The 16,273-nt window shown below is 48.9% G+C and overlaps 3 protein-coding genes and 1 long non-coding RNA gene across 8 annotated transcripts in view; 2 read left to right on the forward strand and 2 right to left on the reverse strand.

Annotated features, from left to right (window-relative positions):
* atp11b (ATPase phospholipid transporting 11B) overlaps window positions 1-7,901 on the forward strand; it is a 29,555-nt gene extending 21,654 nt beyond the window's left edge. The window contains exons 29-30 of one of the 2 annotated variants that reach the window (XM_068318673.1): window positions 2,899-3,188; window positions 5,711-7,901. In XM_068318673.1, coding sequence (XP_068174774.1) covers window positions 2,899-3,188; window positions 5,711-5,792 — 372 coding nt within the window. In that variant the 3' untranslated portion in view covers window positions 5,793-7,901. The remainder of the gene's footprint in view (window positions 1-2,898; window positions 3,189-5,710) is intronic. The other variant, XM_068318674.1, reaches the window with a different exon arrangement.
* Window positions 7,902-8,140: 239 nt separating this feature from the next.
* Window positions 8,141-12,782, reverse strand: mccc1 (methylcrotonyl-CoA carboxylase subunit). Its single transcript, XM_068320238.1, has 19 exons — window positions 12,487-12,782; window positions 12,020-12,063; window positions 11,695-11,834; window positions 11,530-11,625; window positions 11,316-11,437; window positions 11,074-11,221; window positions 10,865-10,986; window positions 10,671-10,782; window positions 10,512-10,593; window positions 10,311-10,438; window positions 10,046-10,229; window positions 9,811-9,920; window positions 9,498-9,714; window positions 9,330-9,416; window positions 9,205-9,254; window positions 8,994-9,131; window positions 8,805-8,912; window positions 8,654-8,725; window positions 8,141-8,545 (listed from the first exon to the last, which is right to left on the reverse strand). Exons 1-19 carry the CDS (start codon window positions 12,540-12,542, stop codon window positions 8,414-8,416), a joined length of 2,148 nt encoding a protein of 715 aa, XP_068176339.1. The 5' UTR covers window positions 12,543-12,782; the 3' UTR covers window positions 8,141-8,413.
* On the forward strand, window positions 12,171-14,996 carry LOC137599364 (uncharacterized). Its single transcript, XR_011036800.1, has 3 exons — window positions 12,171-12,361; window positions 13,239-13,656; window positions 14,157-14,996. It is a non-coding gene; the product is annotated as an uncharacterized lncRNA (long non-coding RNA).
* Window positions 12,963-15,655, reverse strand: lamp3 (lysosomal associated membrane protein 3). 4 transcript variants are annotated; one of them, XM_068320242.1, is made up of 7 exons: window positions 15,508-15,655; window positions 14,989-15,084; window positions 14,443-14,525; window positions 14,146-14,271; window positions 13,703-13,775; window positions 13,439-13,609; window positions 12,963-13,347 (listed from the first exon to the last, which is right to left on the reverse strand). In XM_068320242.1, the coding sequence occupies exons 1-7, from the start codon at window positions 15,563-15,565 to the stop codon at window positions 13,208-13,210; spliced, it is 747 nt and encodes a 248-aa protein (XP_068176343.1). In that variant the 5' UTR covers window positions 15,566-15,655; the 3' UTR covers window positions 12,963-13,207. The 4 variants fall into 4 exon arrangements, with proteins under 4 accessions (XP_068176343.1, XP_068176341.1, XP_068176344.1 ...); XM_068320240.1 differs by having other exon boundaries at window positions 14,989-15,105; window positions 15,508-15,652; XM_068320243.1 differs by having other exon boundaries at window positions 14,989-15,051; window positions 15,508-15,649.
* Window positions 15,656-16,273: the final 618 nt, after the last annotated feature.

Here is a 16,273-nt window from a genome sequence, read left to right on the forward strand (position 1 = left end):
TTTTTGGTCAGGATACATTTCGTGTCCGACATTGTTTTGCCAAACTTTATGAAATCTGTTGTTGCGTGAAGTTATTTCCATTTCCTTTCACTCTTGACCTGAACGTCGGACGTTCATAAATCTACCAACTTCATTCCACACAGACCGTGTGACGCGTCTCAGGAACGCCAGACTGGTTGCGTTTGAATCAAGCACTCCTGTTGGGCGACCGTTCGTTTCACTCTGGTCTGGACTCGAGTCCTGATTGGTTCGTGTCGGATCAGTTTCTGTTCTGTCACGTCTGTTCCTGCATGCTCTGAAAACCCGATCGCCGTTTCCTGGAGGCGGGTGGAGATCGTCTTACTTTGGAGCGAAACGCTTTGACGTCGTGCGTTTCAGTGGCTGCATGTGTTGCATCGTGGTGAGAAGCATCCGTCCAGCCTGTCAGTGCATGCAGTCGTCATGACGTCACCCAGATGCATGAAAGAATGGATGAATGAATGAATGACTTCCTTCCAATCCTCCTTTATTTAAGCTCCATTTGTCCCTGGTACAAACTGAAAGCTGCCACACAGGAAACAGGTGATCAGTTCTGGAGCGTCAGATCTCCCGTCGGCTTGTTTCGCTCATCGTCTCATTCTGTTAAAGTGTCACCACGTACGATCGCGTTCTGCAGCCCGTACGACCACCTCGTCTTCCTGTAGCATGATTCGTCCTACCCGTACAGCCGAACGCCCTCAAACTGGCTCTGCCCATCTGAGATGTTGGCCTGCATGGGTTTGAGCAGAAACACATATTGACGCCGCATCACAGTTGCATGACGGGTCTGTGCACGACGCCGACAGACGCATGACAGACAAAACAAACGACGCTGAGTGTAGAGAAGAGAAGTTTGTCAGACGTCTTCACTCATGAACACAAATCTGTTGTTTTTGAGATTGACAAGTTAAATCCCTCAGAAATTCACCTCAAGTTAAGCAAAACTAAAGAATATAACCAAATTTACTTCTTTTTTTTCAATTTCATGTTCGATTGTTTTTCAAATTTTTTATTTGATTAAATTTTTTAATTTTCTAAATTGGCCTTGAAAACAATCTGTCATGTCCCAAGAAAAACGATCAACAAAGCGAATCAGAAACTGTTTGAACAAACGCGAATAAATTTGCTGCTTAGCGAATGTAAACACCTGTCAACTGAGCCGACGTGAGCTGTGTAGAGTTTTATTTTTCTCCTGGGGGGTTCTGTTGTTTGCCTGTTCGTTAGCCCTGATAGCTTTAGCTGCAGGCTAATTGGCTGGCACGCTAATAGATTTGTTCTCATCTGCACGAGGAGCATCCTTTTCCCTCGCGGCGTCTTCCTGTTCGTACGTTGCACCGCTACCCCCCCCCCCAAACGTCCTCCATCGGTGACCTCATCACCACGCTCACGTTTTACCAAGGGCGACTGGATTTTACGACGACCTTAAAACGTGATGAACGTCAGCCGAGACGCTGAAGGTTGTTGGTGAGGTCACCTAACGGGGAGGTGGGGGGGCTGTACCACCGTTCCGACAGTTATTGAAGCTTTGCTGGTCGCGTTGCCGTGCCGACCAATACGACCAATGAATCAGCATGTTGTGTTCTCCAGATGGAGGCGGGTGAGGGTCCCGTCGGCCCAGAACGTGACCCTGTTAAAGTCCAGCGGAGCCCAGGGGGGGACAGTCGGCACCTGCTAGCTGCTTCTCCTCCCCCTGCTGCCCCCGGCCCAGACCCCCACCCCCCTAGGTAGTACTATACATCACCCCCCAACCCCACCCTGTTTGGGTTCACCGACCTGCACCTTCAGGCTGTCCCCACGGCTGCATGTCGGCTTCACCCGGTTTTATTTGCGTCCCTGTTGATCCACCCCCCCCCCCTCCATCCTGTCTAACCCCACCCCCGGTGATCTGATCTGGTGTCAGGATGTAGAGCGTGGATGCTGTTGCCATGCCGACATTGTGTTGTGTTTTGTTGTCGACCACCTAATCCCACCATGACCTCATAGTCAAACCGATGATCTGCTCGTCTTTCATATTTCCCACAATCCCTTCTGCTTTTTTAGCACAAGTATTTTCTCTTTAATTTGGTTGGTTGGAGGTTTTTTTTAAACGCTCCTGTGGGATGGATCGGCCTTCGGCGGCCCCCCCAGCTGTGGCTCTTCCGCCGTTCTCGCTGTGGTTTGGACCGGAATGATAGAGGAAGCAGCAAAAATGTAGCTCCTGTTATCCCGACCCCCCCCCCGCCCTGATAAATCACACTCTCCTCATCCCGCCGCTTCTGCCCAAGAAACAAAAAGTCAACAGCGTCTCAGATTTCTGCCTGGGAGAAGTCAAACAGAGGCAGCGCTCCAGTCGCTCAGCCGTCGTCACCATGGATACGTGGGATTAAAGAAACTTTATTTAATCCGCTGAATCACCTCTAATAGTCCTGATTACGCCGCTGGGTCCTGACTTCTAGAGCCAGGTGGTGGAGCTGCGTTGTCAGAATGAGGTCGATCCGTCCTGTCAGGCCGTGGACCCCCCCCCCCACCCCCCGTCCACCCACACACTCAGGTCTCTGTCGGCTCTTTGTTTCTGCTGACTCGGGGGAACAGAGACACCTGATCCTGTAGGTTTCCAGGCAGCAGGTCCGTTCAGCGCCGTCGATCACAAGTGTTCCTGTTCGGATGTCGATCTACTTTTATTTCTTTACAGATATTTATTTTATTTTCTCATGGATGAAAGAAAGAAAGATCTGGGGGTTTTGTTTTCATTTTCATTTCATGACTTGTATTTCTTTGCGTCCCTCCCCCCCATGAATGTCCCTCTAGTTATTGTTGTTTGCATGCGAGACGTCCTCCAGTTCCTAACATCCTGTCACGGTGAGACACTGAACTTATCTCCTTTCTCCTCCCCCCCTGCAGTCTCTATCGGCCCCCCCGGGCCTCAGCTGTGTGGAGTCCCTGTGCTGCTACCAACATGGGCAGAGCGGCTGTTCCCGCCTGGCCCGCCTCCTGGAGCACATGACCGGCCGCTGCCAGGCCAACGCCAACAACTGCCGCTCGCCAGGCCGTGGCAACAGGTGGGGAGGGCGACAGCGGCATGAAAGAATGGTCACAAATCCCCATCAGCCCCCCACCACCTCTGGGTTTCACAAATGTGTATCCTCACTGTTTCCGCCCTTAAAGTGGAAAAGAAAAAAAAAACGCCTCCTGTAAGTCTGTTGTTGTTCGTATCTCGGTGAGCGTCCGGGAGCAACAGATGGATGTCGTATCATGTGACCTGTTGCTTGATCGGTTTGGGGCCGACGCATCTGTCCTGATCACATGATCACCTGTCTGTCGTGTCTCCTGTTTCAGAGGCAAACTGCCTCTTAATGCACTTTAACGAACGTCTGTGTGTCCGTCGCTGTTAGCTGTTAGCTTTAGCTGCTTTCCTCTCCTCTGGCCACACGAGACGAGGCTCCAGCGCTCATCTGTGATTGGTGGGACTTAGAAGCGGTTTCTCAAAACGTTCTGCAAAGTTTTGCATTTTGTTGTTGGTTGTAGTAAAAGCAGAGCGTCATCAATGAATGCGGATGAAGCTTCATTTTCTGCTGCGACTCCACTTTTTGGGATAAAACGTCAACCGCTTTGATTTTGAGGCGACAGTTTTGCTGCAGATTCCTTCACCGCGTTGCTTTTACTGCGATTCCGAAGCGACTCGATTAAATTGACCTGATCGGCCCTATTCTGCTGAGCAATCAATATTCCTCCAAATAAGCTCGGGATGCTCAGTATCGATCGAATCGAATAATGAAGACGTAGCGTTTTTGCTCTTTACCCGCGCGTGACCGCGTGCAGGTCGGACACAAGATGCGCCGTTCCACCCGTCCTCCCATCAGCCCCTCTGATCCGTAACCACAACCCTTCCAGGTCAAGTAGAGGAGCGATTACGGACGTCTGCTCCTGATTCAGCCGTAAACAGTTATTCCACTGGAAGAACTCAAAGCATTCCGTCTTGCTGCTAAAGGCAGGAATTAATTTGGACGAGTGTCTTCCTCTGGAACGGATTGATTGGTTTTCTGACCTTGTCACGAAGCGCCCGATTGCAATCTTTCAACCCAGCGTCCATTTGTTCCCCCACAGGGACAAAATCCACAATCAGAATCGATGAATGTAACTAAAACACTCCGCCGCGGCGTGCCGTAAACGGTGCTCACACCATCAACAGCTAACAGCATCGGGGCGCGAGCGAGCACGGTCACTGTTCACGCCTTAATACTACTTCCTGTCTACTCTGCGTTCATCCGTCCCTCGTCTCTGTTCTTCCCGTAATGGTTTGAGGATATAAAAGCAGGAAATCAAAGATGAATGAATGAATCTGGTGAGTGTTGGCCCACGTTTGACCTTAATGCTATGATACTGCCTCAGGGGAGCGGGAATATATCGGTCCGGTCCTGCAGGGGCGCTTCGTCACGTATAGCATGCGTATTTAACAACCTGTATCACCTGTAAAAGTATTTATCCAGTAAATCAACTTATTATCCAATGCTGGCCACAGCTGAGTCACGGTGAGAGGACCAGACTTGCGTCACGAGTCACAGTTGTGTTATCTTGAACGCGACACGCCCGCGTGCCGTCGTCCAATCCCAGCAGCCCCAGCTCCATCCGAACCATCAGGAAGCATCGACTTAAAAGTTTCTGTCATAGGAAGAAATAATCTCCTGTCACACACCCATAAGTCCTCCTCCACCTCCAAAACCAAGGGGACCACGCCCTAGACCCCCAGAGGCTGCTGGGAAATGTTTTTTCTTCGGTTCTTTTTGTACTTCCTGTATCGATGAGTCTTTTTCTACCAGATCCTTGAAGCCTTAAATGTGATTCTGAGTGGAGCATTCTAGTTTTAGAACCAGCAGTGTTCCAGGTAGGCGGAGTTTATCCCAAACCCCATTCACACAGACCCCCCCCCCAGGTTTTATGTGAACTCCACCCGTCTGGACTACGACTGGCTACAGAAGCAGAATGTTCCGACTGTCTTGTTGCATGGAGCTGCTGTTGCCTTTGGTACTTTGTATACGATTTAAACCTGTATGTATTCCTGTGTTTGTGCCCCCCCTTCCATGCCCCCCCCCGTGTCCTTTTGTGTCAGAAATCTGCATAATGTCGTTCGACCTTCCTGATTAATAATTCATGTGCTGCTAACGTGAGCTCCTCTCATAAATCTGCCTGCGCTGTTCTTTTCTGGGGGTTCGTGTTCCCGCCGCCTCTCCCCCCCCTCGACTTCCTTCGCTCCGTCGCGACCCAGGGGGGCAGAAACAGTTCGTACCGGATCAGGATTAGTTGAACTAAAGAGACTCTGTTTAACCTGAGAACAAACATTTGAGTCCAGATTATCTCAAGAAGACAAAATGTCAGAGTCAGACGGAGGTTTGTCGATTGTTGTTGTGACTGTTTTTCTCCAGGGGTCGAGTGGCTCGAGTCTCGTCTCCTCTTCCTCCAAAGAGAACCAGAACATAAAAATGTAAATTAAACGATCTAAAAAGGGGGGGGGAGAGACTCTAACGCTCGTCTGACGCATCACATCACCACCAACCCGTCGCTTCTCCATCCTTCACCCTGCTCTGCTTCTTCCTGCCTGGTCGTCGAGATTTTTAATTGCAGACCTTTCAGCCAGCTTTCCCTGACCACCACACACACACACACACACACACACACACACACCTCCTAATGTTCAGTCACTGCTGCCTGTTTCCAGGTCGTGGAGCGACTCGGAGAACTTCTACTCCAACGATCGCAGCATCCTGACGCTATCGCCCCTCGAGGCCACCCACTGCTGACCCAGGAGGCCCCGCCCCCACCTTCCTCCAGATTTGTTACCCTACTTTATAACCCGACACCCTTAAAGAGTCGGTCGTCCGTTTCTCTGGACACAGAATGGCGATTGGACCTTTTGCTAGACATCATCATCTCCTCATCATGCGGTTCTGAGGACCGTCGTGTTGCCAGGTTCGCCCACGTAGGACCGGGTCACCGGCGCCGTGGGCAAAGTGTCAGCCCGACCTCATGGGGCGTAGATGAACTATTACCCAACATCCTCTCTGAGCCATCGGCTCGCTGTCGGCTCTTTTGCACCTCCACCTCTCCCTCCAGACAGGAAGGAGATGCTGGACCTGGTTCCTGGAGCCTCCAGAAGCCTTTCCTGGTTCTGCTGGACATCCAGCCTCAATTCCCTCGGACCTGCAGCAGGAGGATGGGAGCCCAACACCAAAGGATTCAGACCAGAGAGGAGAAGTGTTTATTTTTGTGCCTGGTTCTGGAGAAGCTTCTCTGTTGCTGCTTTTTTGCTGCAGGATGTTTAAAAGCCATACGTTTTGAAGAGGTCGCCGAAGCTCCTCCAGACGTTAGATGTTTTTGTCGGTTCTCACGCCGTTCAGGAAGTCGTTCCACCTGAACGCCTCGTTCATCCTGGTGCGACGGTGCATCTCGTCATCGACGAAGGTTTTTTTTTTTGGTGACGTTGCATTCCAGCACCGCGAGCGATCCCCGTCCAGCCAGATGTCAGAACGTCTCCACCCGTCTGTGGCGCACCGGAGGAGGAGCGTTTGCACGAGCTGCACAGGAAGTCACGCTTTTGTGTTGCTCATCTGGCTCCATTTAAATCATCTCATGTTTGTTATTTTTTTATTGTTGTGTTGGTGTGTGTTTCCATCCACACGTCGATCAGCTGTATGGGAGTATTAGTCATAGGACGACGACCGCGTGTCAGGTAGCGCGCACACACACACACACACGGTTCTGTTCAAAGATATTTCAACATGTCTGATAACGACTGTTCCATTTCCTATATGGTACACGTACGTTTGTGTCGGCCGGGCTTCGCTTTATCCTCCGGTTGCCCCCGGCGACGACGGATCTGTCTATTTATTGTAACGGTACCTCTGGTGTTGGTGTTGAGCTGTTCTTGCGTATCGATTGAAGCGATCGGAGGCCTGAAGGCGACGACTTCCAGACGGTTTTACTTGACGCGTAACGAAGTTTGTTTGTTCGTTAGAACTGAAAGGTGCAGCTTCCTGTTCGATCACTCCGGAATGGGTTTATCCTGTTCAACTGGATGCTGTTTGTGTTTTTGTTGTTTTTGTAACATGAAGTTGACTTTTAATAACAAAGGCTTTGATATAAAGAACTATTTAACTGGACCTCATCATCCTATGAAACGAATATGGCTGCCGACGCCTGTTGCCTGTACCTGCAGCGTAAAAACATGAATGGAGATGGAGGGGATTCTCCAGTACAGACAGGGTTCACTCTGGACGGTGGCGCCGGGGTTATGTTGTTTGATGCGTTTGCTGCTCGGTGCAGGAAACAGATGCTGTTTGTGGCATCGGCAGTGACGGCTGACCTAATTCTCCAGAGCATCGCGGCGCTGATGTCATCGAAGCTTCATCCCAAGAGAACAGCGGGGTCAGAGGTCACGGCCCCGGGGGGCTATTTTTAGACAAGGGACGGGATTCCAAGCGTTTAAAACACCCAATCAAGCCCCGATCTGACGTCTGCAGGTGTCTTTAAAAGAACTCCTGATCGGCGTCTCCATGGCGACACGTCGGTATGATTAGGCTGTAAAGGATTTTAATCTCTGGGGGCTTTGAACCCACAAACATTGACATCAGCGCGGCGGTGCTCTCAGACAGTCGGGTTTTGCAGACTTGAATCAAATTAAACTTGCCTTGATCAGATCAGCTAAAGAGGCTCCGAAGCCAAATGTGAAGTCATCGGGTTCCTGTGACTCGGCATCAAAACGCTGCGACGGATCATCAGCGAGCCACCGTCAGATACCTCGTGTCTCGTCTGTCCTCCCTCCTCTTCCTCTTGTCTGTAGATCTGTCCTGTAGCTCATGTCTGTGAAGATACGGTTCTATTTACGAAATAAAAGATTTTTAAGAAACTGATTTTCTGAGTCACCTCCGTTCCTTTAGAGCTGAGAACTCCAATAGAAAATCAAAGTGAACATTTATGATCAATAAACCAGTGAACAGTAAAGAACAAGGGGCTGTGATCACTTCTGAAATGTTTATTACAGCATCTGATTACTTTTACAAATCAAAATCACAAAAGTTGATCAGTTTTTCTTTCTACAAGGCTTCATGACACCAGTTAGTGATGAGTAGAAACCATCTGTCTGTTTAAAGCCCCCAGAGGCCGACGCTTCATCCTTTAAGGATTTTTGAATCAGAGTCAAATCCCGTCGTTAAAAGTTTGGAATCCTCTGATAATTCCGGAGTGTTTTTTTTTTCCTGCCCCCTCCAATGTTTCACCTTTGACCTCAGTGCAGCTAGAAGCTCCAGTTCAACGGGCTTTGACCCAGACTGTTCCACAGGGGGCCGACTGTTCCATTCAGTGTCCCAGAAACAGTCAGCACCACCGTCTTGGTTTCAGTGGTGTGTGTGTGTCGTATCTCCATTCACTGGCTGCCCCCATCCCCTTCCTCCGCCTCCGCCTCCAGCTCGATGAGGGGAGCGTGGCGATTGGCCTGAGAGCCTTCAGTGAAGAAGACCTTCTTGATCACACCAGACTTAGGCGCCCGAATGGTGTGCTACACACACACACACACACACACACACACACACACAAAAAGGGTTTAGTGCACGCAGCAGAGTGTGTGCTTACGATCCAGCAATAGTGCGTTTGTGTGTCCGCTCACCTCCATCTTCATAGCGATCATGACCATCAGGGGGTCGCCGACGGCAACCTTGTCTCCGGCCTTCACCAGCACCTGAACGCATCACCATCATTAGTCGTGAATGACTGACACACAACGAGGGAGAGGGTGACCCTCGTGCAACCGGACCCACCTTCTCTATGGTTCCCGTCATGGGGGCCACGGCGCCCCCTTGTGACCCGGAGCCGCTCACACCGGCGAGGTGCTTCGCGATGGGGATGGAAACCTGGGAGCTTCCCTCCTGCGTGTGGGGGGGGGGGGAACAGACGTGAGACAGGCGTGAACATGTCCCAGGTCGTGCCGCGGCGTTGGGGGTCGTTACCGTGGAGAAGAGGTGCACCGTGTTGTTCAGGATCACCAGTTTGGGACGAGCCCTCACGCCGTTAACGGAACAGTTCAGGAACGCCACCCCTCCCTCCAGCTCCACCTCCCCCGTCACGTGGTAGAGCTCCTCCCCAATCTGAGGGGGACACACTCATCAATGTACGCCCCCCACCCCCCGTCTGAGGTCAGCTGACAGGAAATGAACTCACCTGCATCGCGTAGCTGCCGTCGGTTTTGTAGGTGACGATCACGTGGATTTCTACACAAACACAAGAGGGTGAGGGCCCCCGCCCTGACGTCTCCCAGTAGCCCCCCCATTTGAAATGAGACTTACTCTCGTCTCCCAGCTGGAGGTTCAGGTTCCTCTTCAGCTCCATGTTGTTCCTCCATCCACTGCTGGAGCCAAACGGGGAGAACGGGTCTGAAACAAACGCCCCCCCCCCTCGTCATGTAGATCCTGACTCCATAAGGACCAACGTTCTCATGAGGGACGTCGTCTCACCGCTGGAGGTGTGACCAAACTCCTGCGTGTATCTCCTCTCCTGTAGCGTCAGCCCCAGCGCCGCCTGGCAGATGGTCTCCCCGGTCGGCCCCTGGGGGGGCGGGAAGAGGTCGGTGTAGTGCTGCGGGATGAACCCCGTCGTCACGTTTCCGGCTTCGAACTCCGGGTGTCCGGAGAGGCTCAGCAGGAAGTCGATGTTGGTGTTGAGGCCCACGATCTGGGGACAGGAAGGAGCAGACGGGGGGGGGGGGGGGGGGCGTTAGGGCATCTTTTGAGGGGGGGGTTGTGGACAGGAAGTGTCTTTGTATCTTACGTTGTACTGGCGTAAGCAGTACCGCAGCTTCTTCAGCGCGGCGGATCGGTCCTCCCCCCACACCACCAGCTTGGCGATCATCGGGTCGTAATGCGCCGACACCTCGTCGCCTACAAACCAACAAAGGTCCTTCGTCAAACTCCCAGCATGCATTATGCTCATATCAACACTATTTGTGTGTCAGCTGTCGCCGGGGCAACAACCGACGGGTGTTCAAACACAACCAGACACCTACCCTCCCTGACGCCGGTCTCGATGCGGGTGTGCTGGTCCGGGGGCGGGGTGGACAGATGCAGCAGTGGCCCCGCCCCTGGGAGGAAGTCATTGTTGGGGTCCTCGGCGTAGATGCGAGCCTCGAAAGAGTGTCCCCTTAAGATGATGTCATCCTGGAGGAGAGGCAGGCGCTCCCCTGCTGCCACCTGGAGGAAACCGGAGGTAAATCAGATGTTCCCCCCTCCCCCCCCCAACCTCCCGTGTTAGCCCCTCCCACCGCCGCTCACCCGGAGCTGCCACTCCACCAGGTCGGTCCCGGTGACCATCTCGGACACGGGGTGCTCCACCTGCAGCCTGGTGTTCATCTCCATGAAGTAGAAGTTGTGCTGGGCGTCCATGATGAACTCCACCGTCCCTGCAGGAGAACGATGACGCGTCAGCATCCTGAGGGTGGGTGGGGGGGCGTATCCCTGTGGGCGGGGTCTCACCTGCCCCGACGTAGTCGACCGCCTTGGCCGCTCTGACCGCCGCCTCTCCGAGTTTCCTCCGAACTTCAGGGCTGATGCCGGGCTGAAACAAAGGAAGGTGAAGGTCAGAGAAGGAGAAGCTGAAGGGTCTCGTCGCCGACGGCCCCCATACGCTCTCACCCCCGGAGCCTCTTCGATGATCTTCTGATGTCTCCTCTGGACGCTGCAGTCCCTCTCAAACAGGTACACGGCGTTTCCGTGCATGTCCCCGAACACCTGGACCTCCACGTGTCTGGGGGAGGAATGTAAGAACGTGAAGATGAACACCAGAAGCTGTTAGAACTCGTTCAGCGGCGTGGAGACGTGAACCTCACCTGGGATCCTCCACGAACTTCTCCACCAGCATGACGTCATCGTTGAACGACTTCCTGGCTTCTCGCCTCGCTGACTCCAGCTGCTCCAGGAAGTCCGCGTCTGTCCGTGCGATACGCATACCCTGAACGCCCCCCATCCCCCCAAAAAAAGGGTTTACTTTTCCTGAAGTCCCTCTTTTAAAGTCACTCAGAATTCTTCACGGCCTCACCTTCCCCCCTCCTCCACGGACCGCTTTAATCATCACAGGGTACCCTATTCTGGCAGCCTCTGCTTGCAGCCGCTCGTCCGATTGGTCCTCTCCATGGTAACCACCAATGATCGGCACGCCGGCGGCTGACATGATGTGTTTGGATGTGCTGCAAAGCGGGAAAAGAAACCCATTTCCCGTTTGGTTACTCAAACGTCTCTTACACGTCTCAAGCGTTTCCATCAGGCAGCAGCTCCGGCTACCTCTTGATGCCCATGTCTCTGATGGCGGAGGAAGGCGGGCCGATGAAGATGATGCCTTCCTGTTTACACGCCTCTGCGAATTCTGTGTTTTCTGACAGGAAGCCGTAACCAGGATGGACCGCCTGAACACACACACACACACACACACGTTTTATGATGTCTCATGTGTTTCCTTCCCACCTTTGCTTCCTCAAAACACAAGGAAAGTTCTCACATGTGATCCAGACATCTTGGCCACTTCCAGAACTTTCTCCATGGAGAGGTAGCTCTGCTGGGACGGCGGGGGCCCGATGCGGTAGGCCTCATCTGCCTGTGAAGAAAACGAAATGAAATCCGACCGATCGGACAAGCTGGAGGGGCGATGTAGGTCAGCTGTTACCATAGCGACATGCATGGAGTGTCTGTCTGCGTCGCTGTACACGGCCACGGAGCGGACGCCCATCTTCTTGGCCGTACGCATCACACGACACGCAATCTCTCCTCGATTGGCGATCAGAACCTTTTCTATCCTCCCCACGCCTTCAGGAGACAGACATAGAATCATTCAAATGAAACAATATTGACATCACTGGATGTGGATGACCTTGTTTAGGTTGAACTAAATGCCTGCAGGAAACTCAGTGTGTATTTCACACCTGATCTTCTTCCATGTCTAACAGTTGAATCCTCTGTGTTTCCACTGAAGCAACATTTTGTCCACTCACCTCCTGAAACGAGCCTCACGCCTCTTTTGGTCCATGACAATTTTCTGTGGACACAAAACATTCATTTAAAATCAACTAAATCCATCCCATAAACCGAATCGGTTCAGTCTTTTCACGCAGGCATATTTACAAGACACATGCTAGCCGGCTAGCAGGCAGTCTGCTACCTCTATTTAACCTTGCTCGGCTCTTATCAGAGTCACATCTTTGATTTAAAGCTTTTATCGTTTTGACACGTTCTTATCCACGAGATAAAATACTTTATTTAACAAGACAACAATTGCGAAGATAATTTAAACGACAATAAAACCACAGAAGTCTGGAGAACCGTCAGCGTTGATGGTAAGTGTGCAGAAGTGTTAGCTAGCGCTGTAAGCTAACGTCACAATGAGGTTAATTAGATGTTAGTGTCGATTATTAGGAGATCATGTTCAATTATATTTTCTATAGATAATAGAAGTACTCACTGTGTAAATATCCTCAAGCCCTGCAGAGTTGGGAAACTCAGAATGACTGCAGCCATGGCTACCAGCTAGTGCCGCTAGCTGCTAGGAGGCTAACTGACTGCACAGCTGAGGACGAAAGGCGAAGACGATATTGAACAAAAATCCTCACAATCTCTTCGGTTGTGTTTAAAACAAGTCAACCGCTCCAGCTGAACAATTACACATGCAAGGGTACTAATTCATGCCACTCGTAAGAGTTGACGCCGCTGTGACGTCGTTAAGTTCACATTTTTATCCTTTTTGGCCATTCCGGTACTCGTAGTGACGACAGCCAATCAGGAAGCGAGTTAAGGAGGCGTGGAGGAAGCTGTAGTTCACCGAACAAGTCCCTGAAGGGCTGCTGGTGAATGATAAGAAAAGTGTTTTATTTGTGTTTGATGACAAATTTCAGAATCAGAAAATAGTTATATTAAAGAAAATAATTTTTAATATTTTTTTTATTAAAACCAAACGTCTACAACCAACAGATTCCAACCAGGAGGGATCAAAAATATTCTGAATGAAACTCTCACTCAGTTTAATAATTAGAAAATTGAAAAAAACAATATTTATATTAATAGTTGAAATACTAGATGAGGCCTCTTTTCAACACTGGAAGACTTACAGCTTTATAATTGATTATTTTTCATTTAAATTTGACACATGTAAACTGGATTAAATCTCTATTAGTTTTAAATCAAGCTCAGATTCTGCTGTGTCCTGTTCTGTTGTAGTTTTTGAGGAGCAGGTAGGTCAGCACGGCGGCCAGAACGATGCCGACCCCTACGACCCTCATGACGACAGAAATAACTCTCTTGTTGTGGTCGGATCCACACTCCACCTCTGGAACGTAAGAAGGGAAATGGACAGGAGTTGCGTTAATGTGCTGGTAATCAATTTGATTCAGGCCTGAACCCACGTGGGCGACCGTCACCTTCTCCATATTCTCCTATGGGGAGACTGAAGGCCTGCATCTGCAGAGGAACCAACTTGACTTGCAGCTCTGAAGAAATCCAAAGCAGATTCTCAGATTTGCACTTGAAGCTCCGTCCAATCGGTGTCTCGAAGAGCTTTTCACGCGTCATCAAACCCGAGTACGTCTTATCTGTGGGGAAAAATATGGAAGACCACTTATAAGTCATAAAATCAAAGGTGAGTTGTTTGTCCCTTCTCTTTTTCTGTCTATTTGTGGTCTTACTGGCACATCCTTGGCAGACGGGCAGGGGAGACACGCTAACATTCAGCCTGGTGACGTGGAAACTATCATTTTCCTGGAAAAAACAACAACTTGATATTAAACTGATTCTGAATTCCCTGATCGCTATAGTCCAGTGAACATTTTCCAGAAGGTGTCCAGATAAAATCAGGTGTTTCTTTCTATTTAAATGGCCTCAAATAGATAATTATGGATTGAAATTGAATAAATAACGACTTACGAACAATTCAACTTACAAACAACCTCTCGGAACCAATTATGTCCATATGTGTAGAACTACCTGTACCTCAAAAATTGAAAAACCCGCCTCTATGAGCCGGAATCACATTGAAATCATTATTAAATGCAATCTGTGAAGTAAACACTAATACCTGCCCTTGCAGTGGAAGAATTTGCACGATTCTCTTTGTTGAAGTGTTTTCTACCTTTGTGAAAGTGAACTCCAGTTTGGCGGCGGGGTCCGGCAACGAGAGAGAGAGAGCAGCAGTCTGCCAGCTGCAGAAACCCCCGACCCTCACTCTAGGGGGGTCCAAGTTGAAGTACCAGGTCCGCTGACGTCACAGGAGAGAAGTGTGACATCATGTTGAGAGACAAACTGGCATTTCTTCTTCATCTCTTTGTTTGTTGTCATATTTTGTACCAAAATGAAATGACAGGTGAGAATCTGAGTTGACTTGTAAATGTGTCATTGAGAGTAAACTTTATTTTATTTTAGAAACAACCTTATTCTCTGTGATTAGGTACTGGACCCCTAGGGTGGCTTTAATACAGGGTTTTCCTCCTGGGGGTTTCAGTGTGTAGGTCCCTGCACACAATACACACAAACCAGATAAATATATCACAGCACATTAGATTTAACACTGCATAGCACACAATATAAAGGTGGTATATAACTTTAAAATACCTACAAAATAAATAATAATAAAAGAATAATTGATGGTTGCTCTCTAGCACCCTCTAGTGAACGCAAGAAGGAACTTAATTCATTTAAAAAGAACAGAATTTTGGCGGCTGAAAAGAATTAAAAATTTCATATTACATGTAAATAATATAATTTTGTGTTGCTTTTTTGTGTTCTGAGCATTTCAGTTATATTCTTACAGAAATTGTGAGTTTCTTTAAGTTTTAAATTTGCGCTGGTGCTTAACAATCACATCCCTATCTATTGTTCCCTGCTTTTCCATCATAATTTGTATTTCTTCTCTACTGAGGGCCACAGTTGCTGGTGTTTCTTATAATTTATTTGTAATAAACATCTTGGTACCTACCATTTGGAGGAGTGGACTCAGACGAAGAAAGGACGGAGCCATTGTTTCTCTGGAGACAGAAACCTGGTGGAGGAGGAGATGCACCTCCAGTAAAGTCTGTCATCAACAAATTTAGTTCTATTAAAGATAATAAAGCACTTACATAACAAAACGTTATCTGGAAATTGTAGTTAGATGAAATATAAGCTTGTTTTCCAGGTGTCACATCTCCTGTCATTTAAGGGCTCATAATAAAACTGGCTTCAAAACTGCAGTTTCTCTTTTGCAGCTGACTTTTCAAAGACTTTTGAGAATAAATTTGTGAACCGTGTGGTGGAGAAGCTCATGAGAAACAATTTTAGTCACATCAATTGTTTCTTAAACCTCAGGCTGAGAGACAGAAGCAGGGGACCATTAAAAAGCCCATTTAAAAAAAACCAAACCAACAACCACAACAGGAAGAACTTCATTGATGACAAAGAAGAGACTCAAACTAACAATGATCACCTAATTTTATATAAATTTAGACATCAAACTTACCTAGGATAAAAACAACAAAGAGGAAAACTGACCCTCCTCCTGTGTGACCCGTTAGCATCGCGGTTAAGAGCAGAGTCCAGATGATGACGATGATGATGATGAATGCATGTGTTGCAGCTGAGGATTGAGTGCAAAAGGAAGTGAGCAACACCTCAGCTCTGAAACAACACCTCCAGCTACAGAGAGAGAAACTAACCTCACGAAACAAACCAGAATGATCACATTGACTCTAAATTAAATTCTGAACGCCACATAAAAATTATTAGGACTAAAGAAAAGCCTGTACCAACATGTGATGAAGGTCAAATTAAAATATTCATGCTAGAAAAAATTGTTTCTAGAAGGTGTAGGATGATATCACTTATGTTACACAGCCTCCACCCAGGAAAACACAGTAGATGTGATTAATGCAGCCCCCCATCCGCATTTGGCTGAGGATCCACTGACACCCCCTCCCAAAATAAAGCACCAGGTGTGGAATTATGAAGACCACTTAAACAGTGTCAGAAAAATTACCAAAGAGAATAAAGTGAATGTTTGTCAGATGTTCTTATATTTTATTCATTATTAGCTCATTTAATTTTAATTTTTAATTTTTGACCATCAGGTTGCCCCAGCTGTTCTATTCTGGCATGGGTCTCTTTTTTTGTATTAGACTTGGATTCGATTTAAATGAAGGAGAGACAATGTTTGATAAGAGCCACTGGGGGTTATTTGTTGAAAAATATAGTTTTTGGAGTCCAAAGTGCTCAGAAATGTGGTCAAA

The sequence above is a fragment of the Antennarius striatus genome, chromosome 7 (genome assembly GCF_040054535.1).
Source record: "Antennarius striatus isolate MH-2024 chromosome 7, ASM4005453v1, whole genome shotgun sequence".
Classification (NCBI taxonomy): Eukaryota; Metazoa; Chordata; class Actinopteri; order Lophiiformes; family Antennariidae; genus Antennarius; species Antennarius striatus.